At 52.8% G+C, this 26,620-nt stretch overlaps 7 protein-coding genes across 7 annotated transcripts; 4 read left to right on the top strand and 3 right to left on the bottom strand.

Moving 5' to 3' along the window:
* Nucleotides 1-1,274: 1,274 nt before the first annotated feature.
* MIND_00543000 (Fatty acid synthase) lies at nt 1,275-2,843 on the top strand (the record flags this gene model as incomplete). The annotated part of the gene is made up of 6 exons (XM_037362212.1): nt 1,275-1,457; nt 1,511-1,636; nt 1,688-1,953; nt 2,009-2,112; nt 2,145-2,563; nt 2,610-2,843. The coding sequence occupies 6 exons, from the start codon at nt 1,275-1,277 to the stop codon at nt 2,841-2,843; spliced, it is 1,332 nt and encodes a 443-aa protein (XP_037222504.1).
* Nucleotides 2,844-7,339: 4,496 nt separating this feature from the next.
* MIND_00543100 (uncharacterized protein) lies at nt 7,340-8,755 on the top strand (the record flags this gene model as incomplete). The annotated part of the gene is made up of 1 exon (XM_037362213.1): nt 7,340-8,755. The coding sequence occupies one exon, from the start codon at nt 7,340-7,342 to the stop codon at nt 8,753-8,755; it is 1,416 nt and encodes a 471-aa protein (XP_037222505.1).
* Nucleotides 8,756-9,763: 1,008 nt separating this feature from the next.
* Nucleotides 9,764-11,057, bottom strand: MIND_00543200 (Glycosyltransferase family 32 protein; the record flags this gene model as incomplete). The annotated part of the gene is made up of 3 exons (XM_037362214.1): nt 9,764-10,031; nt 10,085-10,435; nt 10,486-11,057. 3 exons carry the CDS (start codon nt 11,055-11,057, stop codon nt 9,764-9,766), a joined length of 1,191 nt encoding a protein of 396 aa, XP_037222506.1.
* Nucleotides 11,058-11,477: 420 nt separating this feature from the next.
* MIND_00543300 (3'(2'),5'-bisphosphate nucleotidase) lies at nt 11,478-12,675 on the bottom strand (the record flags this gene model as incomplete). The annotated part of the gene is made up of 4 exons (XM_037362215.1): nt 11,478-11,669; nt 11,715-11,966; nt 12,015-12,214; nt 12,264-12,675. 4 exons carry the CDS (start codon nt 12,673-12,675, stop codon nt 11,478-11,480), a joined length of 1,056 nt encoding a protein of 351 aa, XP_037222507.1.
* Nucleotides 12,676-12,751: 76 nt separating this feature from the next.
* On the top strand, nt 12,752-14,351 carry MIND_00543400 (uncharacterized protein; the record flags this gene model as incomplete). The annotated part of the gene is made up of 4 exons (XM_037362216.1): nt 12,752-13,027; nt 13,082-13,273; nt 13,681-13,950; nt 14,004-14,351. 4 exons carry the CDS (start codon nt 12,752-12,754, stop codon nt 14,349-14,351), a joined length of 1,086 nt encoding a protein of 361 aa, XP_037222508.1.
* A 962-nt stretch (nt 14,352-15,313) lies between these two features.
* MIND_00543500 (Metallo peptidase M43B, zinc-dependent metalloprotease, pappalysin-like protein) lies at nt 15,314-16,401 on the top strand (the record flags this gene model as incomplete). The annotated part of the gene is made up of 5 exons (XM_037362217.1): nt 15,314-15,393; nt 15,446-15,610; nt 15,660-16,023; nt 16,074-16,161; nt 16,211-16,401. 5 exons carry the CDS (start codon nt 15,314-15,316, stop codon nt 16,399-16,401), a joined length of 888 nt encoding a protein of 295 aa, XP_037222509.1.
* Nucleotides 16,402-23,375: 6,974 nt separating this feature from the next.
* Nucleotides 23,376-25,510, bottom strand: MIND_00543600 (uncharacterized protein; the record flags this gene model as incomplete). Its single annotated transcript, XM_037362218.1, has 15 exons — nt 25,270-25,510; nt 25,205-25,219; nt 25,124-25,144; nt 25,047-25,072; nt 24,477-25,000; nt 24,376-24,428; nt 24,297-24,328; nt 24,214-24,250; nt 24,114-24,169; nt 23,955-24,062; nt 23,730-23,910; nt 23,667-23,684; nt 23,557-23,621; nt 23,476-23,509; nt 23,376-23,428 (listed from the first exon to the last, which is right to left on the bottom strand). The coding sequence occupies exons 1-15, from the start codon at nt 25,481-25,483 to the stop codon at nt 23,376-23,378; spliced, it is 1,437 nt and encodes a 478-aa protein (XP_037222510.1). The 5' UTR covers nt 25,484-25,510.
* Nucleotides 25,511-26,620: the final 1,110 nt, after the last annotated feature.

The following is a 26,620-nucleotide window of genomic DNA, read 5'->3' on the forward strand; positions in this document are numbered from 1 at the left end:
GTTTGCGTCGAGGTGTGCACTGTGAAACTCGTCAAGATGCACCCTCAGATTCTCAAGCATTACCAAGATTTCGCTGCCCTCGAACGGGCGGCATCGCTTATCCTGCGGCACTTGACATCCCGAGGTCCGCACTTCTATTCCATTTTCGCTTGTCTTCCACTGACCCTCCATACTTAGTGGCTTGTCAATCATCTCACCAGCAATGCTCACCGTCAGAACCTTCACATGGCGCTTCAGATTGCGACCAAATGCTTCGACATTATGGGCCCGTCTGATCGATTCAGATGTTCAAGTGTTTCAAGCGATTCGGAGGTTTGTCTTCTACTTCACCGTGTCTGTTAAACTGACATCCACAGGGCGTTATGAGGCCCTTGTCAGCAGCCCAATTGCGTCTATGACACGGTCGACGAGCTCGCGAACGAAGTTGAGCAACAAAAGCATTCATTCTTCCCTGCCTCGAGGCCCGTGTTCAAGCTGGTAGCCGGGGCACCGCCGTTTTCAATGCTATCGCACAAATCGATATTTACACAAATGCTGAAGCATTCGTCAAGCGCAACAATATGTATGTAGCATCTGACAATTACTGATTTAGCGGCTGACACGCGCGCGCAGCTCTACGATTCCACGGTGGTTGAACGCGACCGGTCCTTCGCCTTTATTGCCTATGTCAAAGGCTTCTGTGGATGAGGAGTAGATTGCGATTTATCCACCGCAACAACGTAACGTGTGGGGTCAAATTCTCTCAGGTGACAATAGTCATCGTCCTCAGCTTATTCATCGGTCAGATTTTTCCAAAGTATATCTGTTATTATCTGCAGCGGTTGACGACTCACTAAGATTGTCATGTGCTTCGCTACCCCGACAACGCATTGAACATCTTCCGAGGTTCCAACATCCTCGCGCTTGCAACTTTGCGAGCCTGACCAGATCCCTTCGGCTCCCAAATCAGCGCTTCTCAATACCGTTTCCAATGACAAGGCCTCCGTTTTCGCCCTTTTCGGCGGACAAGGCACGAACCAGGTCTATTTTGACGAGTTGCAATCGCTCTACGACATTTATCAGCGATTTGTCGCGCAATTCATTGAAACCGTTACCAAAGATGCGCTTATTATCCCTCTTGCTGCCAGCGCAAAACTCCACATTCCACTACCTTCGGCCTCGATGTCGTTTCATGGCTTTCTAGCGCGTCTCCATGACCATCGACTGCCTATCCCGCATCTGTAGCAGTGGCTTCAACATTTGCTGGCAAGCTACAACGGGTTCGCTACCTCCAAATGGCGCGAAAGACCCCACAAGAACTCGGTCTCGACAACAAGTTGGTGATATGGAGGACTTCACTGACCATTCTCGACCAACGACAAACTGCCTTGCAGCGTCTCCCTTCACAATGCCCCCGCGCCTTCGTCGTTACCGGTCCAGCTCGCTCCCTCTATGGCCTTGTCACTAGCCTTCGCAAGGTTCGTGCTCCGAGCAGCCTGCTCAGAGCAAGATTCCCTTCTCTCAACGCAAGCCCATCTTCTCCACTCGTTTCTTGGTTGTCGGTGTTCCTTGCCACAATGGATACCTTGTCGGCCAGACGGAGAAGATCATAGCAGAGGATTTGGATGGAGAGGAGGCCTCGAATCCACGCAGGATGGTGATTTTTTTTTTCACGTGTTTGATCATCTTGCTGATGTAATCTTTTCAGCGTCGCCATCGACTTCCATCACTGCCAGCGAGGGCAATCCACTGGTCTGCAGCGACCAACTTCCTCGAGACTACTACCCATACTGTCGACTTTGGACCTGGAGGGTTGAGCGGAATCGGTCTTTTGACCGCGAGGAACCCAGGTGTCCGTGTTATCGTTGTGGGCGACCGCGCCACCAAGGGCGACGCGGAGTTATCTGGTTCGCAGAGCGTCAAGTATGACGACTGGTGGACGAAGCAGTTCTCGCCGAGGTTGGTGAAGACCAGGTATGTTACAATAATTACCTTTTCATTTCTGCACATACTAACGAATTCTACCAAGTGATGGATGGCACCATGTATATCGACACTCCCGTCTCGCGTCTCCTCGGCAAGCCACCCATTATGGTCGCGGGCATGACTCCTTCGACTGTTCAAGCCGGTTCCGTCAGTGCTGTCCTTGACGCTGGTTATCACAGAGCTCGCTAGTGGTGGTCACTACACCAACGCTGCTCTCCGCTCCAAAGTCGCCGAAATACAGGCCAAGATTCCCGCTGGTGTCGTTTACATCAACCAGCGCCAATTCGGCTTCCAACTCCCACTGTGGCAAGAGCTCCCCGTCGAAGGTTTCTGCGTCGCGGCCGGTATCCTGAGCACGGAGAAGGCCGCAGACATCATTCGCGGTCTCCGTCTTGCTGGTATCCGCCATGTCGCCTTCAAGCCCGGCTCAGTCGACAGAATCCGACAAGTTGTCGCTATCGCTGCTGCCAACGCCGACTTCCCCATCATCCTCCAATGGACTGGTGGTCGTATTGTTGTCACCACTCTTACGAGGAATTCCATCAACCCATTCTCCAAACCCACTGCGCAATTCTGCCAACAACCCAATATCTCTCTCGTTGGTGTTAGTGGTTTCGGTGCCGCCGAGGATGAAGATGCCAAAGGAGAAGCGTGCCGTTTGGTTGTTGGAGCGACGGGACGAGATTATTGGCAAGTTGAATCGCGACTTCAGCAAGCTGTGGTTTGGTTGGAAGAAGGATGGCAGAGTCGCAAAGGAGCTCGGCGAGATGACCTACGAGGAAACCGTCCTGCGTATGGTCCGCTTGATGTTTGTTGCCCACGAACATCGGTGGGTCGATGTCTCGTTGCGCAACTTGACTGGCCAAGGGTCGGGTTGAAGAGCGTTTCGCGGGTGTCGACGGTGGTGGACAGAAGCCTTCCCTGCTTCAGTCTTACAAGTCCTTGGAAGACCCGTTGCCTTTCATCGAGTCCTTCTTGAAGGAGTATCTGATTGCCACTAAGCAGCTTCTTGCCGCAGAAGACTCCGCCTCCTTCCTCGAAACTTGTTCCCTTCATTTCCATTCTTGATGCCACTTTCGGAAGTATGGTTCAAAAAGGTTTGTTCGACTTTCCCTACTTTTCTCATATGACTGATCTTTTCCCGTAGGACTCTCTTTGGGCTGCTGAAGACAGCTTCGATCTGTCTTCGACCAAGACCCCCCGCGTGTTTTCATCCTTCAGGGCCCCATGGCTGTTAAACACTCGAAGATCAAGGACGAGCCCATCAAGGATATGTTGGGCAACATTCATGCCGAACTCATTCAACGTCTTCTTGCCTCCAAGTGGAAATTGTAGTATGGAGACGATGCCGTCCTTCCTCGAATCGACATCCACGACACTTTCCATGGTCCCGAGGTCACCATGGAGAGCGCTGCTGTCCAGCTGATATAGCTACTTCTATGCAAAAGATGTGGGCCACTGCCCATGGGTGTAATGCAAAAGATGTGGGCAACAGCTTTAAAGTCACAAATGTCACAAGTATTTTCATGATAATTAATTATTTTAAGGCTTTCTAGCACCTTCTAGGTGATGGGATCAATGCCTTTTATATAATGTTTTTGATGTGGAACCATTTTTGATGAAGATCAATTGATTTGCTTATTAGGCTCTGTTCCATCAATGTGACATGTGATTACATCAATTCCCTTGCCCTGTATTATAAACTGTTCCAAATTATATACCGAATCATCGGCCTGAAGAAATAGTGACTTCTATTACCATATATAGCATTAGCTTAGTCATAGCTATCAATTTGGCTCTTTAATCTAGTATTTATATTACAGGCTTGTGACCTGTGGGCAATTGCCCACATCTTTTGCATTAGACTGGTGGGCAGTGGCCCACATCTTTTTGCAAAAGACTGGGTATACAGGGTGTGCTGTCGAGCAGTTCTGTGCTATTGTGGGCAACCGGGCGAGTCGTTCTCCACCGTTCGAAACGAGGAGGTTACCGCGCCAATGGATTTCGCGATTGTCATTGGCTCACAGGTTCATTTGCTCATTTTTAGTTTGATTCTCAAAGTTGCTAACGCAGTTCAAAGGCTATCGTGAAGTCAATTTTCCCCGACGACCAATGTTCTCAACTACCTGAAGATCCAGAAGATCGACATTGCCAAGGTATGTTCAATCCATTGTTTTCGTCGACTAAAACTCATTGCATCCTGTTCAGCTCACGGAACAGTTCACTGTCGAGAAGGTCAAGGAGATGTTGGGCGACATCGTCAAGGAATACCTGGTTGTCTACAAGACACGCAAAAGGCTGACGGACACCTCAAACCTGAGCGTGGCATCTCTACAATTTCGCTCTTCGTACCTCTGGCGGACTCCTACCTTGCGAGCTTGTATGAACTGCTCTTTATTTCTTTTGTTAGATTTGTCGATGATCATTGTTACCCAGCTTTATCCCGACATGCTCATTGGCAAATACATACCCAATCTCATCGTCATTCCCTTCGCTATCACCAAGGAGCATTTCCGCTTGAGCGTGGCCTTGGTCGCGCGTCGTACCGCGGCGTTATCTCCTCAACTCAAGCATATCGGAGCCATTCCCTCCGATTTATTCCCCATCTCTTACTGCCTCTCCTCTGCCAACCTCGTATGCTCACATCAGGGCAGCACTCGTGCGCATAACCACTTCGATGTCCTTTCGGAATGGCCACCGCCAAATCAGCACGTGACTCGATCACTATCCTCTATCCGCATTTGGTATATAAATTACGCCGATCATCCTTCACCTCTTTCCCTCATACTTTACTGCTCGCAGCGTTGGGATGCCTGAATCGCAAGCAAACCCTGACCCGAATAATCCGACACCTCCTCCTTCATCCACCATACCCGTCCCAATCCCCCCCCCTCGACTTCGCTCACCCCCGAACAACAAGCTTTTTACCAGGATATTCTTGACCATCTCGGCTTCAGCGTTCCGCCTGCGGCGTCCTCTGGTATCCAGTCCGTCCTAGGGAAGCGCAAACTTGGACCTCCCCGAAACGCGCGCAAGCCCACTTCTTTCTTCGACGGAATCTGTCAATCACACTGTGCAGGCTACATCGAGGGGCTTACCACCAGTTAATCGACGCTGCGAAGTTTACTCCTCGCGGCGCAGATGCCTTCTGGAATATGAAGCGCATCCTTAGTTATGGCTGTCTCAAATCTTTCCCCGCTGCTGGGGCTGCTCGCTTCGAGGACCTTCCTCCCAGGTAATATTCAATTCATCGACTTTCTTCTCTCATTATGCGTCACAGCGAACGTGCAGGTCATCACGCGGACATTTTCGCGAAGATTATGTCAACATGCCGCGTCAATCTCTTACCTGTCCTGCAGCACATCTACCATGACTCGAATAGTCGTCCCGCCGTCTGGCAAGCACTATGTGATCGAGTGAGTGTTCCTTTTCTCTTATTAGCCTTCCTTACTATGATTTAGATGGCCCAAGCCGCTCGTGAAGCACGAACTCAGGATACGAACACATTCAAGAACAGCTTGCGCATTGTACTCCCAATTCCCGGCTCGGACTGCCTATTTCCACCCATCGAACAAGGCATTGCCAAATCCAAACGGGGTCTTGCTCATCCTCAACTCCGCATGCTACTCATGCCCTGGAAAGACCGAGTTCTATTTCCACCTTTAATCTATGGACCACCCGCTAAGTCAATCATTCGCGTTCCCATTCGATACCAAGGCTTATTATTATTTCAGTCCAACACCCACTCTATCGTAAGGTTATCGCCTGCGTGCTCATTTCATTGACGAGTCAAACCGTGTTAGCCCTGAAGCTCAGATGTGCTTTTACTTTCGCTACCTCAATTGGCCCACTCATCCTTTCTGTAGTATCTACGACAAGATCGTCGCAAGTCAATACACCCCGTCTTGCAAATACTTCCCTTCGTTTTGCTACCCGGATGGCCAGTGGAACCCCGACGCCTATCTAGAAAATCTATTCACCGGGGTTGCAATTTGGCGAGTATGTATTTATCTTCATGTCTGACTTCCTTGAATATTGATGCTCCAACAGGGCATTCGGCTTTTATTTGTCTCGCGTCTAGGCGCAAGTAACGCTGCAGACGACGAGCTCTCTTACGGTTGTTTAGCTGCTATTCACAACATTCGTCGTGTCACCGCTCATATGGTCGCATATGTGGTTGTACAGGTAATGCATATATCTTCTCAGGTCTACACTGAACCTGTTTAGGTTCGGCTATCCCTCAGCAGTGCTCCTCAGTGGGCAAACCAAGAGTCTAAAAAATACAAGTTTACTGTTCTCTATCAGAAGGTTTTGGATGCGTTTGCTGACGATTCCGACCCCGATCGCCCCGAATGGGGCAAGGAGACACTTGACTGGTTGACTGAGTATCCCATCTACCCTCTCATATTCTTGTTTCTTATTGTTTGCAGGCGGGTTTTTGGCGAAGGCGAGGATACCATGTCAGATGGGTCGGATTGCGATGGAGCTGCCAGCGAAGATGAAGCAGTGGCTCAACGTCGCCGTCGTGCTAGCCAACGTGTGCTTGCGGATGCGACCAACTCTGGTGGTACTTGAATTCGTGTTGCGTTCCTCATCTCCATGTTTGTATCCTCTCTAATCCTTTTCAAAGCAGGACCTATCCCATCCCATTATGTCATATACCATCTATATCGTGATCGTTTAGTGGTCCCTCGTCGTTTACCCGCTTCTTCTACGCTCGTTACCGGTGCCTATCCACTCGCTTATATCTTACTCCCAAATTCAATAATTGTTCTTCGTGATGACTGTGGATTGGATTGATGGGTTGATTTTCTCGCATCATTAGCCCGCAGTGGTAATCCGTCGTCAGGCGTTTAGCAGTTGGCAATCACCTGGAATGGCTTACAGCCGTTGATTAAATTTGAAATGGGGAGCAGCAGACTTGATGTCGTTTTCAACAGCTTGTATTCTCAACCTATCCTGTTCTTTAGCTTCCCAGTGCCAATGAGAATTTTAGGCCGTTGCAAATTTTGGCTTGAGTTGAGATGGCCTATAAGAGCAAAAAACTCTCATATTCTCCCTAAGGTTTTGGGTATCTATTAAGGGACTCGCTAATTGCCTAGAATCCTTGGCAATCAGTTGTAGCACTGGTAAACAAGACAAAGGTTAATAGGCAATGATAAGGTCAGAAATTCAATGCAAGAGAGACACAACCCTATTCAAGCCTTACAAGGGACTTTTCAGGGTTTGTGGGTTTGAAGATCTCCATATGACCAAGATATAACTCGACTCAGAGGATTGTTGACGCTTACAAGACCTTACAGCTGTTATAATTACGTAGCATGACCGTTACATCACGCGGCCGCTTTCTGTGATGATCGGCGATCACTCCATCATGATGGCTGTGCTCTCGATTTCAACAAAACCCATGACGGTCCTACTCGACCTTCCTGTCGAGTTGATACTCCTTATAGCGTCCTCCATCAGCACTATCTATAATATTGACCCTGACTACCGACTACCGCCACACAAGTCGATTTTCTACCCTCGCAGGATCTTAAAACCAGTCTTGAGGTTGTTGCCCGACCTCGCGTCAATCAACACGCTATCCAGAACCTGTAAAGCTCTGTACAATGTCGTCAATCCTCTTCTGTATGACGTTTGCTCCAAAAACGAGGCTCTCGGTCGACTTTCTGTCCTCTTTGCGGTTGAACACCAACTCGAAGAGGTCGTGGACAGACTCGTTGCTGCCGGAGTCAGTCTAGACTTTGAAGTTGTCGTCGAGAACGACGTATACGGCCTTCTGCATGTCGCGGCCTGGCTGGGCTACGTTGGAATGGTCCAGAAGCTGTTGGATGTTTATGGAGATTCAGATGCGAGGCAAACGTGGGTTTATCGACGACTAGGTCTGAACTCAAACAAAACGGCGCTCGATATGGCTGCCGAGTCTGGTCGGTCTGATGTTGTGCGACTACTGGCCGCTATCCCCTTGCCCTCCTCCCAGGTTCCCCTTCGAATAGCGCCAGGGTACAAAAACAGTTCGCGCGCCTTGGCAAGAAAAGACTTTGTGATCGAGTATGCTGGATTTGAGAGCAGGCGCATGTATATTGGACGAGCATTTTCCGGCTCCGTGGCGACCAAAAATGCACAACTCGATACCATTAGGTGGCTTGGGACCCATGAAGATTGTGACGTGAATTACTGCGACGATGGTGAAGACTGTGACAACAACTACATCCATCCTCCACTTGTACGAGCTATCTCGCCGCTGAATTGCCAAGCCTCCGTCGTAAAACTACTCCTGCAACTGGGAGCAAACCCCAACTTCCACAAAGACAACGATCACGCGCCTCTCCATATTGCCGCAACCAAGGCACTCGTCGAGGCGGCCGAACTGCTACTCGACGCTGGTGCCCATGTTAATGTGCCCGGTGTCAATGGCGGCACAGACCTTACCGATATACTTCGGCCCATCCGCCATTTCACCCTCAGCAGCAGAGCCCAGATGCTGCAGCTTCTTCTTGAGCACGGAGCAGATCCCACAGCGACCAATGGTCTTGGCCAGACGCCTCTGCATGTGGTGTTTGGCCTGGAAGACGCATCACATGTCCAAGAGTTGGTGGGGATACTGTTGCAGTTTGGTGCCGGTTCGACTGTTGAGAAAGAAGACTTGCAAGTGCCTCCCCGTACGCCCATAACACACTCCATGCGGACCAGCAATATCGGTGCGGTCAAGGCATTTCTTCCCCACATTCAAAACCAAGAGCTCAGACAGCAAGTAGTCCAATGGCTCACGAATGCATCATTATAATCACATCACATCCAATACAGTCTAGTTCCTGAATGGTTACTAGCTCAGCTATAATCTATTGATATAGAGCACAACCTAATTATCAGATTCTACGTGATTATGTCATGAAAGGATATCTTGCAGCACATTCCGCAATTGCACAATCTCCTCGCCCAGCTTTGGCCGTTCGGGCTCATAGTTATTAGTGTCTGGGGCAACACCACCCATGCCGTTTAGCATATAGCCCGCTTGGAAGAACCGGGGAACAGAGGCATTCGGGAGCCCATACCTGCCGTCGCAGACAAGGCGAGGAGGAGAGTCGCGGTTCCAGATGATGGAGTGGCCGATACCGACAGTTGTGACAGCACTATTGCACGCAAAAAGGGCGGCGACATCGCTTAGTGTCCGAGGGTCAGTTGTAGGGCGTTGCTTTTTTTCGGTGCCTGGACGGGGAAAGAGTATATGGACATCGGTAAGCGATGGGAAACGTGCGAGGCTGGCGAGGAGTTGGCTCGAGATTGTCTAAACGTTGAGTGAGAAATGAATGGAGCAATTTGGTAGAAACCCCACACCTCATCTCGTCCATACGCTTGCCATTTCCACTCGAAGCCAAATTGTGTGAGCTTGGCTGGATCACACAGGTCAAGGATGGCTTGAACGTCCGCGGCATCTATCCGACCGAAGCCCACGCGCAAACTTGTGAGGCGGGACAACACCCCTCGCAGAGCCTCTGCATAGGCAATCGTCTCCACGGTTTGCGGACTGACCAGTAGTTGCTGGACGGAAAGCTTTGCTGGCATCAATACACATTCATCGACCCACAAGTGTGTAAGATTTGGCAGTCCGCCAGAACCCATCGAGGCCAGAAATGTGGTCACGAGACCGGGATACGCCCGAGCACTTCTGTTTACGACGAGTCCTCGGTGCCATTCATATTCGTCGGCGTCAGAATGATCGTTGCTGTTTTCATCATTGTCGTCCTCCGAGTCATCTTCGCCATCGTCGTCATCAACTTCATCATCTTCATCATCATCGTCCTCCTCCTCCTCCTCCCTCTTCTTCTTCCTCCTCCTCCTCTTCTTCTTCTTCTCCGTTGTCCTCCTCCTCTGACTCATCCGCAACTTCCTCAGGGTCCTCTTCTTCTTCGTGTTCATTTTCCACTTCAGCGTCCGAATCCCAAAAATTACGTTGGTTGTTGCTCGTATTGTCTTTGATTTCCAACAGGCGCAACGCGTTCATTTCGAGTGGCGACAAGGCCTCAAAAAGGCGTATCTCCTCAATAATATTGAAGCTGAAGCTATTGCCAAAGGGATCAACAGAAAAACGACAGTAACGAACAAGGAAACGCACCTATATCTCAACTCTAGGTAGAGCTCTTTCAGAAGACCGCGATCGACCAGGTTTAATGGCCCAACTTGAGCAGCGCGCAACGTTTGCTCGCATACTACCAGCTTTAGACTGTGGAGAGATGGGAAACCAAGGAAGGGAAACTTGAATTGGGGAGTCGCCCCCCTTGGTGGCGAGCCAGCACCATCCCAATCCCAGACTCCTTCTGTGATGTCGAGTGTAAGGTCGCGCAGCCGAGTATACGTTTTGAAGTCATCTATCTTGCTCTGGAGAACCGCAAACATCGTGCAATTGACATGTCTGAGCTCCAAGGCAGAAAGGCGGGGCCCAATCGTTGTTGTGAAATCATCAATGCTGTGAACTCACATGAAAAAAAATAGCGATAATAATGAAGTCAGACGCACTCCCAGCTCTCTGCGTCATACCCCGCGCTGAAGCCTCCGGGTTGTATAGAATCCGGCAGAGGAGCTGCCCCCGTCTCATCCATGCTAAGATATGGCGCACAATCGACGCCGAATTTTTCAACTCGCTCTAAATTCTTCAAGGGTCCCAGAATAGTCGAGTCAAGTCGTAAGCCCGGATAGCCACGATAGTCGAATGAACGCAAGTTACTCGTCAAACCGAGGAGGTCCACAATCCTGCTTTGCAGCGCCAGGACACTGGCTCGCGGCTTGGGAAGGCTGAAGAGGTTCATGGATTTGTGTTCGAGTCGGATGATAAGATGGCGGAGATGGTGGGCTCGCGGCTTGGATTCTCCAACAGGGGTTGTGAGCAGGTAGTCCAGAATGGCATTCGACGCTTGTGTCGCTCGGGCATCGAAAGAGTCCAGGTTGATCGGCAACTCCCACAATCGGTCCAAAGCGACGAGAAGCAGCGGGTGGGACTTGGGAAACACTTTGAAGAGTGCGTAGAGCGTTGGGGGGTCGTGGATGTAAGTCAAGATGGCCGCAAAGACATCCGTGTCGAGTTCAGCCATTATGGTTCGGGGCGAGGAGAATATGGACTGGTCGTGGTTGAGGACAACCAGTGCAAGCAACGTGCAACCAAAAAAGGGTCCACATTTTGGGGAACTCGGCGGTCAGAGTCTTGGAAGAGTTACAGTCCTAATCCGATCGATGACATCGACGATCACATCTTTTTTCGTCGCACGTTTGGGCTCTGGAGTGAACGCAAAGTGAGAGAGAGAGAGTAGAAGAGAGTGCCTTTTCCGTCTCGTTTCCCCGTCAATCTCTCGCAACGCATCACCCGGCCCGACTCAGACATCACTGACTTGCCCGTTGGCTTGGATCCAGTAATGCAGTCAACAGAATGGCACAAACGCATAAACCCTTTTCAACTACCTCTGCAGTTTGTTTTTCGTTGCGCACGCAGTACATTTTATTCTTTAATTTGTAGTCTACACTTTGGCTTTCGCACTGTTCGCCTGTTGAACAGCCTTCAAAACCGCTGGATGCACCTCCCCGCCCGCTGCAACGACACCGAAATTCTCCCCGAGTGTCCGACCTAACCCAAAGTCAAGCCTTTCTCCTCGCGAGTCAGTTACGATTCCGCCCGCCTCTTCAACAAGAAGAGATCCAGGCGCATGGTCCTAAAAGAATTCAGTTCAAATGTGTATTTCTGCTCAATGACGAACCCAAATCTTTTCCCGATAGCCCACACCAGTGGGCATACGGAGATACAGGCCACCGTCCCCGCGCGCCAAACACCCGTATTTTGCTTGACTATCCATCCGCAACGGAGGCTTGGTTATTCCAAGAAGGGTCGATATCGTGTCTGTCGTTGAATGTGAAGAATGGGCTGCCTCGACTGACTCTAGAAAACTGAGGGTTGCTGGTGTAAAAGCGGGCATTCTAAGCAGAGCTTCGGAAGGTCCATTGAGAGGAAGCTATGTCGTCCATTGAGGATTGGAATACCATCGCAATGGGATACTCGCCTGGAAGCAGCCTTGACCTTTGATCGCAAGGAAGATGCAGCCACGCTCGCTGTCTGGCTTGGACAAATCGAGTGGGAGATTCGGACAGCCGATGATGCCCAATTGTACTTGAGCGTCAACAATCAATGACACACAGACTGCGTATTGCTCTCCACGAAGGAAACCCTTCGTTCCGTCAATGGGATCTATGGTCCACATTCCTGGAAAGCGAACTTTAACGTCAATCCAATAGGTCAAGCGGAGACATACGGCCGTTGCGCCCGCCCTCGTGGCTGCCTCTATCAATGGCATCCAATATTTCGTCGGTTTTTTTGGTCTGCCCCGGGCCGATTCCCCAAGCAACATCGTCGCCGTCGATGAGTGGTGCATTTATAGCCTCGTTTGCGAGTTCTACAATTCGCTCTCTCAAAGCCCGGCCTTCCTCCACGCGCAAGTCTTTGGAGTCTTCTTCGCCCACAATCGGGTCGTCAGGAAACGCTCGAGCCAGCATCGAGCTGATCAACGCCTGTGCTGCGTAGTCGCCCACAGTCACAGGCGATTTGTCGCCTTTCGTTAGAGTTTCATTCTTGACAAGCTTATTGAAGACGGAGTCTGTGAGGGCACAGGCCCTGCGGACAGCAGAGATAGCAAGCTGCCGTTCACGAGCGAATGGCCGCGCCATGGACGTGAATCGGCTGAGGAGGGACATGCACGTGACCGATCAATGGCTTAAGTAACGCCCGTGACAAGAAATTTTAATGCTACTTGCACTTGGATGCTCCCGTCGTCTTGCCAGACCACCGCCTCGACGATGGGCATCCTCTGCGGCAGCGCCTTCTCGAGCTGTACCGTCATTCTTCAATCGCAAACGCGGTGAAGATGAAGATGATGAGGAGGCATCCGAGAAAGCTAAGGCTGGGGATGGGAGCATAACTTTCCCCCAGTTCCTCATCAAATTCGACAAGTTTCGTCTCGCGTCGCCGCGAAACTGGCTTGCCGAGACAGAGAACGAAGAGGGACAGCGCACTTCATTCGTATGTTTTTTTTGTCGTCGTGTCACTATGGGTTTGCGCTGACGTCGTCGAAAGCCATTCCCCATGAACCCGTCCTTCAAACCTCCACCACCCATATCTGATCAGGTTCGAAGCTACATCTACGAGCTATATATCGACAACCCCGAGACCAACAACATACGGGTTCTCTCGCAACGGTTCCACATCAGCCTCAAGCGTGTCGAGGCAATACTACGCCTCAAAGGACTCGAGGCCGCTCATGTCAAGGTTCGTGCCCGTTCTCTGTTCCTCTTGGCCTTCGTGCCATATGATGAGCCTATAAAAATCGATTAGTCTTTAAGACACCTACATGGTTACGAAAATTTCAGCTTTACCATCTGAATCCCGTCTTCGACTCTATATATTTCGTCTCAAACTTTCGCTGACCCTCCCTTCTTTCTAGGTATATAATGCTTGTCTTTTTCCCTAACATGCCACTGATTGGTGTGTTTTTCCAAATAGGATGTGAGTGTTTACCCTCATCCCTCTCTATGATGATACAAACCTATCATTCGCGAATTGAAAGACGCTTTGGCGCCCTTACATCGCTAAGCCTTGGTTAAAACGATTTCAACCCCATCTGAACTGCACCTTCCATAACTATCGCGGTTCAAGATACTGACCAACGTGTTCAGGGCAAACCTTTGCAAACAGGATTTCAATGGGGTATGGAGAAGCTTCTAGGCGTCAAGACACCCGGGGCCAACTACTTCCTCAGTGAAACGCCGGCCACACTAGCCGATGAGGGAATGCCAGAGCGCGTTGACGTGGACAAGGCGGATATGTTGGAGCAGTTGGAGAATCGTGACGCAGCCAGACAGCGCTTCCAGCGACAATACTGGGAATCTGTGGTTGACGACGGACGGGCAAGTCTTTCCCTCTCTATCTCTGGCTGCAACATATTGGTAACGCACGACAGGCCCCTCTCCTACCCGCTTCCTTGGAGCATTCGCGCCAGCTCGCGATCCGCTCTGCCGAGCGTGCCCTGAAGGACAAGTCGAATCCCCGCCTCATGCCCCGCTTCCCGGACACGCCAACGATCAAGTCACCGCGCGCCAAGGTGCAGATTATCGAGAAGGAGGGCAAGCTACCGGTGCATTTCGTGGATGTTGGTGGTCGGTTTATCGAGGTGCACGAGCGGGAGAGACGGATGGTGGCGTCTCGCCGGAGAAGGGCTCTGAATGCGAAGGAGTCGAGCGAGAAGGTCCTGCAAGGCTGGATAAAAGCGAGAACGCGGCATGAGAGGGCCAGACGCCATGCGGTGAAGAAGAAGGCGGCTCAAGAGAAGCCGCAGACCACGGTATAATATGCTCCCAATTGGTACAATTAAGTAATGGACGATTTGGTTCGTGAGTGCATACTGGTCGGTGATGATGGGGTTTGCTTATCTGATGCTGGCCAAAATCACGTGTTTGATTGTCAGGTTGCTGATAAAATGATGTCACAGTGCCAGTCACGGACACGTTCTTTCCCAAACCCTTGCAAACCAATTGCAAACCACCGTATTCCTTTGCCGCAGCGACGGTGGGGAATCGACCGACACTCAGGCTCCCTTGTTTCGGCGTGAACATTGTGCAGCTCGGACATGACCGGATCTCAGGAATCAGCGGCACCGCCGGCACCCATACCCGAGATCTTCCTGGCCGCGCCATTGCTTAGACCTTCAAGCCCGAGTTTTCGACAATCGCGCAAGCCTGCCCAGTGCCCACCCTCAACGTGCTCCTACAGCTCTTCTGTACGCGCGGACATGATCGTCCACCCGCCGCGTGCTCGGCGGCCGGCCGAAACCCGCTGCCGGCGATCTCGGGGGACGGTGCCCAGCAAGATTCCAGTTATTGCGATAGCGCAGACTTTTCTGCTCGACAGACTGCTCGCGCTAGCCGACCCGTCCTCAAGCACGTGCTTCCCGCGATGGACCCACAGCCGCCTCTTTGCACTGGCAGTCTCGTAGCTTGCTTGGTCCACTGGAACGGGGGGATCTCGCCGTCAGGCACAGCGGCGAAGCCCACTGCCCAACCAACCAAAGCCCCCGCTATCTGAGGCATCGTGCCATATGCACCCAATGCGAATTATCAGTCCTTCCTCCTTCTTCTCGTCATCATGGCCCATAACACGGTCAATTCCACATGGACGCAGACCGCAGCAGCACGTCCCGCGAACCGCTGCTCAGTCAGCTTTCTCGGATTGCTTCACTCGTCGCTTTATAAAGGCAGGCTGTTGAGAAGATAATGGTCACCCGTTGGTCTCTTTCCCTCTTCGCAGCCGACTATGATCGCCCTGAAAGCCGTCGTTCTCGCACTCAGTGCTGTCTCCGCTCTTGGTCACCAGCTCGCGTCTCGCCAGCCCAAGTGAGACGATTTTTTTTTGGTTTTTATCTCGTTGTTACTCACGTGCGCCCAGGCGTGGCTGCGCGACCGAAATCTCCGCTGCGCAGAAGGACGCTGTCGAGGCGGACTTTGCCGCACGCCGTACGGGGCTCCCTGCAAAGAAGGCTGCTCCCGTGACCATCCCGACCTACTTCCACATCATTCGCGCCGAGGAGACGGTTGACCGTGGCGACATTCCGTGCGTGGAGTAGTTTTTTCTTCTGATTGATACTTACTCCCTCTGTCAGTGAATCGCAGGTGATTGCCCAGATGGACGCCCTCAATGCCGCTTTTGTCAACACACCGTATACGTTCGAGCTGAAGGAGACGACCCGCACGACAAATGAGACCTGGTTTGACGTTGCCTCGCCCTGGGGCGACGATGCTGTCTACCAGGACGACATGAAGGCCACCCTTCGCCGGGGCGGCCGGGAGTCGCTCAACTTGTACTCGCTCGGGTTCACTGACGTCAGCGATGGCCTGCTCGGCTACAGCACTTTCGCGTCGAGCTACGAGAGCAACCCCCAAGATGACGGGGTCGTGTTCCTCTACAGCACCGTCCCTGGCGGCAGCAGGGCGATTTACAACCTTGGCGGCACGGTATCGCACGAAGTGAGACTTGATATCTCCCTTTTCTTTGGTTGTTCAACATTCTCTGCCAGGTCGGGCACTGGGTCGGCCTCTACCACACGTTCAACGAGGGAGACGGCGGAGAGGAGTGGGACACATGCGACGTCTCAACTGACCTAGGTGAGTCTGCTTGAAATAAAATGCAGCTCAAAGCCCAACTCTGCCGCAGTCGACGACACCCCGGCCCAGCTTTATCCGACCAACGGCTGCCCCGAGCGGTCAGACACGTGCCCCGACGTCCCCGGGGACGACGCGATCCACAACTACATGGACTACAGCGACGACGTCTGCTACAACAACTTCACCCCCGGCCAGGTCGAGCGCATGATCGCGCAGATGGCCATTTACCGCGGGCTCTAGGCAGTGGTGGAGACCAGGGGGCATTTTGGATAAGTAGCTGGATGTTGTATGTAGTTTTATTTATCTGGTGCTAACACACAACAACGTTCGCCTTGTGATGCTCGCAGGGCCGTGAATGTGCATCAGATTGTGGCTCCCTGGACTGTGCAGTTGTGGACAATTGAAGGCTGAGAACTTTGTCAATATTATAATGTACTAGTAGGAATGAAGAACTAATTTTGCAGTTGAAAAGAGGGATTTTTCGCTGCCAGAAACTATCTGAAAACTTTGAGAATTATATACTTTGAGATTGTTTTTTTGCAGCACCCTAGCCAAACACGGTCGCCAACCTTAAACTCCGGAGACGGAGTCCGTCTCCGGTCGTAGTAGCGCTTGTACTCCTCTTTGGCCTTAGTGAGCGCGGCCTTGGCTTCGGCAACACCAGTGGCAATCCGGTCGCGGAACTCGTTCACGGACTCCATAGCGGAACGGACTCCGGGTTCGAAGCCCATGCGCGGGAGTCGTCCCGTGTCCGTCATGAAGGGGACTTGTTGCGTGGAGGAGTGAACGTGATTGTTGTAGGCGAACTCCGCGGCCGGAATCAGCTCATCCCAGTCGTCCTGCTGATAGTTGGTAAAGATCCGCAGGTACTGCTCCAGCTCCTGGTTGACGCGCTCTGTTTGACCGTCTGTCTGCGGGTGGTACGCGGTGGACGTGGCAGGCTTGATGCCGATTAGACGCCAGAGTTCTCGGGTGAAGTCCGTGATGAACTGCGAGCCGCGGTCGGAGACGTACTTCTCCGGAGTCCCATGGTGCCGCCAGACATTCCGGTAGTAGAGGCGGGCTGCCCCTACTGCATCGACCGTCGTATGACACTCCGAGAAGTAGGCACGCTTCCCAAGGGTGTCGACGACGACCATGATCGCGTCGTACCCATGGGCCTCCGGAAGCTCGACGATGAAGTTGACGGAGACGGTATGCCAACGCTCTGGGGGCGTTTCCGTCGGGTGCAGCTCTCCGTGGCGCAGTCTCCGGAGTGCTTTGGTGCGACAGCACAAGTCACAGGTCGCGACGCACCGGCCAATATGGCGAGACATCTGAGGCCACCAGTAGTTCTGGGAGACCAACTCCAAGGTCTTGAAGCGACCAGCGTGTCCGGCAACTCGAGTGTCGTGGCAGAGCCTCGATGATGCGTCTCCGGAGGTCCTTATCCTTAGGTACGACAATCTTCCCACGAAAGTGAAGAAGACCACCGAAGACAGCCCACTCGTCAGAGCGCGAGGAGCGGGGGCCTCGAGCTTGACCTTGGACCTTTAGAAGTTGCCGGGCCGCTAGTGCGACGGGCTCCTCTAAGTCAGGCTCACCGGAGAGGGCATCGCGGATGTCGCAAAGGAGTTCAGAACCAGGGCCGGAAACGGAAACACCTTCGAGAGCGCGGACATGGAAGAGTTCGGGCCGCAGAAGGACGACGCCGGAGTTGTCGGAATCGATTCCGTGGTCGGGTCTCCGAGAGAGGGGCGTCAGGTCGGCCCATGTCGCGGCCGGGCTTGTGGTGCAGCGTGAAGTCGAACCGGGAGAGGTAAAGGGACCAGCGGGCCTGTCTCCGGTTGAGGTGCTGCGTCTTCCTGAAGTACTCCAGATTCTTATGGTCAGTCCAAATCTCGACGGGATGCGCGGCGCCCTCGAGGAAGTGTCTATACTCCTCGAGTGCGCGGATGATCGCCAGCATCTCCTTGTCGTGGATTTCGTGAGTTGCGCTGGACATCATTTAAGCTTTTGGAATAGAATGCTACAGGGTGCCACTTCCCGTCCGGGGCGGATTGTGAAAGAACCGCCCCGTCGCATAATCAGAGCTGTCCGCCTCGAGTCGGAAAGGCCGTGCGTCGTCCGGAATCGCCAGGACCGGTTCCGAGGTGACTGCGTCCTTGATTGCTTGGAACGCGGAGGCCTCCGCGTCGCCCCAAGTCCATTGCTGGTCCTTCTTGGTGAGCACGAAAAGAGGGCGCGCAAGGGTCGAGAAGTCCCAAATGAACCTGCAGTAGAAATTAGCGAACCCAAGGAACTGCTGAATGTCCTTCTTGTTTTCCGGAGTCGGCCAAGCGGAGACGCCTGCGACCTTGACGGGGTCCATTTCGACGTGGTTGTGGGAGATGATGACTCCGAGGTACTCGATTGACGATTTTTCAAAGTCGCACTTCTCCGCTCGGAGGTACAACTTGTGCTCTCGGAGTCGCCGTAAGACCTCCTGAACGATCTGCCGGTGTTTCCGGAGGTCGGAATGGGCGATCAGGATGTCGTCAAGGTAGATCATGACGTCTCCGGAGAGGATAAGGTCCTGGAAAATGTCATTCATCATCGTTTGGAACGTCGCGGGAGAGTTTGTCAGGCCGAAATACATCACCAAGGGCTCAAACAGGCCTCGGTTAGTCCGGAAAGCCGCTTTCCACTCGTCACCTTCCTTGATCCGGACGTTGTTGAAGCCCCAACGGACGTCGAGTTTGGTGAAGTAACGAGCGCCTTTGAGCCGGTTGATGAGGTTGTTGATCAGCGGAAGGGGGTACCGGTTTTTGACAGTCATCCGTTGAGAGCACGGTAGTCCTGGACGAAGCGGAGTCCGCCGTCCTTCTTCTTGACAAAGAAGACCGGAGACGCCATCGGAGACTTGGGGGGCGAATCCGGCCCGTCGAAAGCCCTTCCTCGATGAACGCGTCGAGCTCGCGTTGCTCGAGGGGCGAGATGGGGTACACCTTGCAGTTGGTGGGCTTAGCGTCGGGGACGAGTTCAATGGCGTGGTCCCAGGCTCTCCGCTCCGGTAGCGTGTCGAAGGACTCCTTGTTGAAGACGTCCTGAAACTCCTTAGCCCAGTCCGGGATCTCAGAGGGCGGAGGGGCGGAGTTTCTGGCGAAGGCTTCGGCCAGGCGCTGTGAGACAGTACTGCCAGCGCGTATCTCCTCCGAGGGGCGGAACGAGGTGTAGAAGATGCGGTCACCATCTTCAAGCTGACCATCGTCTTCATCGTCGTCGGAGTCCGGCATCAGATCAGGCAGGGCGGAGTCGTCACCGGAGACGGAATCGTCTCCGTCGTCAGGCCCAGAGAGGTCCATGGCGCAGACCGAGGGGAACGGGCCGGAGCGGAGTCGCTTCTGGAGCAGCCGGAGTCGCCGTAGCTCAGTCCGTTCAACGCGTTCTTCCTCGCGGCAAGTGGAGCAACCGCGGGGGCACCGTGTCATCTTGACCTCCTTGGTTTCCCAATTGATTTCCGGGTTATGCTTCCGCAGCCAGGAGTACCCCAGAATGAGGTCTTGTTTACCAAGATGAGTGACGGCGAGTTGAACACGCTCGGAATGGCCTTTGTAGCGTAAGACCAAGTCCGCGATCTGGTTGATGGAGCCGGCATCGTTCGGAGTGCCATCAACGTTAAAGACCGGAATCGGTTGCGCCAGGGTGCGGACCGGAATGCCATTCCGAGCGACATAGTTCGTGTCGATAAAGTCGGAGGTGGCACCACAGTCAACCAGGCCAGAGAGCGAGAGCTTAAGCGCTGGTAGTGGACTCTAGCTCCAACGGGAGGTGGAGGGAGTTCACTCCAGGGGAAGCAGCGACAGTGTACTGCTTGGGCAATTTCTTTTCCCAGGCAGTGAGGCGGCGAAGGACGATGACCGGAGTCGCGGGCGGAGTCGGAGACGGAGTCGAAACGGAGGCGGGGGGAGGGTATGTCTTTTGTTTCAGGCTCGTGTAGGGCAAAGGAATTGATTCGTCATACAAACAAGCGAAACGATTTACGGACGCGAACGAGGGCACACCAGTCACTCGTCGCGGGGACAAAATCCTCTCCGGCCATCGACTCCGCTGGCTGTTTCCGGCAGCGCAGCTGTGTCCGAGTAGCGGGCGATCAACTCCGCTAACATCTCGTCACCGAGTTGTTGGATCACCTCGTCGAGGATGTCCATTGAGCAGACATCCAGGGGAGGGGGCAATCTCGGGCGAGATGGTTTGGGTCGCCGCACCTGAAGCAGGCGCGACGAGGGGCACCCCGAGCCCTAGTGCGATCCAACTCCATGGGGACGGGAGCTGGAGGCGCCGGAGCGGGGGGCGCGGGCCGCGGGTGGCACGACCGGAGCCACCGGGCGGAAGGGAGCCAGAGCCGGGACGCGGTTGACCGGAAACGGAGTCCGAATCAAACCGCCAGGCGTCTTGGGGGGGGCTGACTTGATCAGCTTGGCCCGGACCAGGGCCTCGTATTGACGGAAGGCCCGGGTGCGCCAGCTAAGATAGTCCCGGAGGTCCGGGGGGTCATTCGAGGACGTGATTCCGTTGTTGATCAGGGGATCAAGTCCGTGGCGGAACTTGGTCACCTTGACCAACGCGTCTTCGAATCCGGCGAGGTCCATCAGGTCCTCGAAGTCGTCGGTGTACTGGTAGACATCCTTGGTGCCCATGTGATAGGCGGAAGTCTCCAGTTTGGAGAGAGCGTGATCTTGCTCATTCTCCTCGACGAACCGGAGTCGAAACTCGGAAACGAACGAGCCCCAGGACGGAAACGGAAACGGGGCTTTGCTTCCGTGGCGCTCCGCCCATTGCTGAGCAGGTCCTTCTGCCATAAACGACATGGCATAGCGGACGGCCTTTTCCTCGCTCGCCTCTCCATTGACCACGAAGGCCTCAGGGGCAAGGCGGGCGTAGGTGCGGACCGCGTAGAGGAACGCGCGGCCGCGTTTCCGATCGCCGTTAAAGGTGAACGGGGGGTTTGGTCGCAAGACCAATTTTGAGGCGAGGTTGATATCGCCAAAAAGGGCTTCGGAGTCGCCCTGGACCGGAGTCGGAGTCGGAATCGACGTCTCCGGCGATGGTGTTTGGGGTCCGCCAGCATTATTAGCGGCGGCAGCGGCAGCGGAAGCCTGGTTGGTGAGTAAGGCAAGGGCCTCAGTTAGGCGGTCGATTTTCGCCTCGAGTGCATCCAGCCGAGTGTCAGCGTCAGGAGTAGCTCCGGAAGGCATGACAGGTGCGGGGACGACAGGAGTGGCAGAGGAGGAGGGGACAAGTGGCAGGGGCGGTGGCGAGGGCGGAGTGGACTCGGACTCCGAGCCTGAGTCAGCGCCGAACCTGGCAATCTTGTCCGGTTGATCCCGTAGAGAGTTTCTTCTGCTGTAAGGGCAACCCCGGAGGCCTGAGATCAAGGTCCTAGCAGGGGAGGATCCAAAGAGTGAATAGAAGTAAGCAAATACAAGTGAGGCTGACCTAGCAGGGGAGGATCCAAAGAGAAGAAACTCTAAGGGTCCGCCTGCTAGGTAGCGGAACTATATACTGCGCTCTTGACGCGCCAAGGTTGATCGTTGCTCCGTGCAGTATGCCTGCGCCATGTCGCAGGCCAGGTCCCAGGGGGATCGCCAGGTGGGGGGCGGCGATGCGCCTGGCGGATGCGGTGATGCGATCGCCGGAGTCGGAACCGGAGTCGGACCGGAATCGGAGTCGTCTCCGAGGGGCCGAAAGGGAGGTTCCCCTGACAGGGAGAGCTTGCTTCCCCCTATTCCCATGTCACTAACACTCTTAATTTGTGATGAGGTAGACTTGCACTGACAAAGTGATTTGTCAGCAACTTGTAAGGGCAACCCTAGAGACTCCGATGAAAGCCTAGCAGGGGAGGATCCAAAGTGTGAATAAAAGCTACAGGAAATACATGGAGGGACCAACCTAGCAGGGGAGGATCCAAAGAGAAGAAACTCTAAGGGTCTGCCTGCTAGGGTGCCAACTATATACTGGTTGTCTGTAACTGCCGACGTAGAGCGCAGAAGGCCTGAGCGGTGTCGCAGGCTCTGTCCCAAGGTGATCATTGGGAGGGTTTTGATGGATTGGTGATTGTGCGGGCGAAGGAGGCTGAGGCTGAGAGTCGGGGTGGGTCAGAGCATCAGAGAGGGTGCCAGTCGGATGTGCCTTGGCACCTTGTTTTGCACTTAGTTACAGTGCCGGCTGGGGTTTTCCACCTCAGACCCCATGCTGCTACTCGCCATGTAAGAGGACCCGGGAAGCTCTACCAAAGGGTGATTCAAAAAATTTCCAGATTTTGGCCTCAAAAACCCATTTTTTTGAGCCCCCAAAACCCATTTTTGAAGAAGGATCGTGACATGTCACTGTGTGACACTTGCTAAAAATGGTAATTTTTGCAGGTGTCAAAAAGTGTCTTGCGCCGCTTTTACCTTTGAACTAACACTCTTTGGGGTGATTTTCCTCTCAAAAGGCATCTGGTACTCGGTGGTGCACAGGCCAGTCTAAAACTTTCCTGCGAACCTCCCCAAGGCCTGAAAAACCCATATTTTGAAGAAGGTTTTCAGAATTTTTGTCTCAAAAACCCATTTTTTGGACAAGGAAATCGCGATTTTTGGGCCTCAAAAACCCAAATTTTTGAATCACCCTTTGGTGGAGCTTCCCGGGTCCTCATGTAAGCCCGCTGTGTGGAGCCGTTCCCCCATCTTTTTTCGCTTGGCTGTCACATGTCCGGGTCGATCTCGGAGAATGGGAGTGTCGTCTTGCTGTATCAACAGCTTCAAGTGTCGGACTTGGGTGCACTTCTGGCAATCAATTCCCAAACCTAGTAGGTGTCTTAGGTGAGTGCAAGGTGTGTCAGGGTGTCGTGAGTGTCGAAGATGAACTAACCTAGTGGCCCATGCCAGAGAGGATGGGCCAGGTCTTACCCATGACAGAAATTATGTATTTCAGATCCCCCAAATCTGAATCTGAGCTTAGGATTCTTATAGCAGTGATGGTTGGATCACAAATCAAAGTTTATTCACTTATCAGCTGTGATTCTCTAAAGCTGTACATTCTGCGATGGTTTACTCACCACATAGTGTCTTGGGAAGGGACAGGGAAGTTGTGAATGCTGTAAGTAATGGACAATAATACTTAGGGTGTTGCATGATATATAATACAAATGTGTGGATGTGTATGTGTGTATGTCAGGAGCATTGCGTTGAACAGATTAAAGGATGGCCTGTAGCCTATAAAATTAGGTGTGATTCTTGTAGATGGAATCGCATAAGCATGTCCTTGACTAGAAGAAAATATGAGCAGATTCAAAGACCACCCGGAAGCACTCACTCCCAGCGAGGACATACTTCGTCGACTTGGTGTCCTGAACCAGGATCGTCAGCGGAATCCTACGAACAGGAAATGACATACGATGGCATTAGTAAGATGACAGTAGAAGATTCTCGGAGCGGGTGAGTTTTGTTTGAGGATAGCATCTGTGGGTGGGGTCAGCATAGAACTGGGGGTCCTTGCGGCCATACTAAATTGTTTCTTTAAATCTGCAAAGGATCAGATGTGGCTACAGCAAGATGGCGAGCACGCACATCGCGAAGCACTGTCAAAGTCATTCGGCCGCCGCCCATACGAGTCGACAAAGTCCGCCAAGCGGATGCCCGAGGCCAATTTGGCGTGCATGATGTCGATCTTGTTGAGGAACAGGATGACGTTCGTCTTCTGGAGCAGCTTGCTGGCGACGATCGTCGTCCACAGCTTGTACGAGTCCGCCTAGCCAGGGATCAGAGCGGCGCAATGGACCCAACAAGACATACCAGACGGTTGACAGTTGGATCCTCCGTCAACACTTGATCGAACGCCGAAATCGGCGCGAGGAATATGATAGCGTCCATGTCATCGAAGTAGCTCACCCATGCTGCTCGCTGGTTATTGCAAGTCAGAGCGAGTGGATCAGCGGGAAACAAAGCACGCACCAATGAGCGCGTTCCGCCAACATCAAATATTCGAAAATCGCGGCTCATCCCACCAGCTACAAGTCGTCAATGTTGCTCAAAAGAAAAGGAACTGGCGCACTGGGGTCGGAAAGCCGCATCCGATGCTCAGACACACCCTGCGGATAAATAAAACTCCGCTCGCGGGGACAAGAAACTGCGCACCAAGGTTTTTAACCGAGCCCTCAAAATGTGATCTGTCAAAGTGTCAATTAATGTTGGGCGCACAAGGTGCTTGACCGACCATCGGTAGGAATATATCGCAATGAGGTGACTGCGTCTATCGAGTCAAGGAAGCTGCCAGAATGTGTGAGCGAGGAGATGGACAGAATCGCCAACACGCACAAGCCCGCACTTTCTTGTAGCCTGATGCACTGTTTGTCGAGGATGGCTTGAACTGTAGGGTGCTCCCATAGCCGCTTCAGGTCGTCTCGACATGAATGTAAGACCACGCCAGGGTCATCAGGGTCATCCCAGTCGATCATATTGTCGCCGTCGTTACTTGTCGCAGCCCCGTTTCGGCGAAAGGCACCCTGCCATGCGACAGAAGAGTTGACCGCAATCTCTTTGGGTTGGTGCCGCCGTGATAAAGATGTCATTGGGCGCTCGGTCGGCTCGACTTCTCCGGGGACGGATAAACGCTTCATGAGCAGTTTTTCTACGTCAAGAAGAGACACAAGGCGCATCTTGAGGGCTAGTAGCTCTGCATCGATCCGAAACGAGTCTTGCGATGATATGCTGGAACGCTCGCTTGGAGGTCGGTCATGGGGGTTTTGAGCACGGGTAATCGCGTCAAGGACAATATGGACGGATCGGACAACGTTAAGCTGTATTATAGCCCGCCATGAGCCCCGTTCCGCCCGGAAAGCCTAGTTTAGGTTGAGTGTTTTGTAAAAGGTGGCGAGGTAGAAGGACCTTGGGCTCATATAGCAGCTGGAAGTCTAGAGAGAGTTAAACGACAATGTCTCGAGCCCAGTGGACGATTAACGCACTCTTCAATGTTGTAGACTTCCCTAAGCCAGACAATCCAGTCAGATCCATACGCTGGGAAGCTTAGAATCGCCACAACGAACCTGATTCACTTTGACCTAGCACCGGAATGAGTATGATTTGGGAGGCACACAACACCAGCACGCACCTAGGAGGAGGATTTTGACCGGCTTTGGACGTTTCTTCTCGTATGCTTGTTCTTTTGAGAGTTCGGCGTCAATGGCATCGGAAACTTGCTTTGCCGCCCGTTCCTTTTGCATTCGGACTTCGCGGTCTTCTGGAGTCTCGTTCTGGGGAGGCGCAATTGCGTTTGCGAAGGGGTCGATGTCCTCCATCGGCCGTCGTGCTACTCTGGTTGGCATAAGAGCAGCACGGCACGAGGTGGTTGTGGTTGAAGAGGAGAGGTATAGACTTTTGACTTGACAAGCTTGACATCCTATCACTGACGAAATGATTGGATGCCACAATCCTTGTTCCCGCCCTTCATGTGGGGTCGATTGAGATCCAGAGAGTCAACGATTCCCTCATTCTCGTCGGCCTTACTGTTAACGAAATCGCGATAGAAGCTCTTGGCACAATTTAGACGTCTCACGGCCAATAGTGCTGTCCAATGACGAACCTAGCAAACCACCACCGAACCAACTCGACAAGGCTATGGCGGCGATGAACACCGAAAGGATCAGAGGTGTCGGTGGAGGGATCACCACTGGGTACGCTTCGTTGTCATAATTTGGGCCATCAGCCAGCTTTTTCGCAAGACACCCAGTTTCCCTCCAAGCACTTCCACATTCTGCTCTCAACACGCGACAACCCTCGATTGGACCAAGGCCCGGCATCTTTTACTACTTTCTGGACAGTTTCCACAATCACCGTCAAGCGACCTCCTCGACCATGTAGCATTCACAGTACATTCATCTGGAAACTACTCCCGCGTCAAGTAATATGGATACCTACCAGTGCGGAGCCAGAACGATCGCACCGTCTCTTCAAAGCAAAATAAGTGAACTGTAATGTGTTCCCTCCAGCTCGAATCTCGCCTGATACCTCTCAATGTCTTGGAAGCTTTGTAAACTACCCCGCTGGTTCCACTGGCTCGTTCCACACCTCAACACCCAAAAATAAAAACACCGCGATGCTAGCAGGACCGCACCTTAGCATTCGTCCGAGTCATGTCATCACACTCACCGAAGAAGAACCTCTGCCAAAGAAATCGTTCCGATCACCAACACTATCTTCCTTACCACTCCCCAACTTCTATCTAAACGAACAAATGGACTTGATACGTCTTTATTCGACGACGAATCGAAACTACCACTACTCAATTAGTGCGGAGGTGGGAAAGGTCGAGCTAGCACTGTTGCTCTTTGCATATGGCTTCCGCGTCAGACTCAGCAGCTCACCATTGACAAATGCAACCAGCCCCGAAACTTATTTACTGTCGCCCAATATCGTATTATATACTCTTTTGCGTACCTTAATGGTGAAAGGCCAAAGATACT

Source organism: Mycena indigotica, assembly GCF_014461135.1.
Source record: "Mycena indigotica strain 171206Taipei chromosome Unknown Mind.scaff0004, whole genome shotgun sequence".
Lineage (NCBI taxonomy): Eukaryota > Fungi > Basidiomycota > Agaricomycetes > Agaricales > Mycenaceae > Mycena > Mycena indigotica.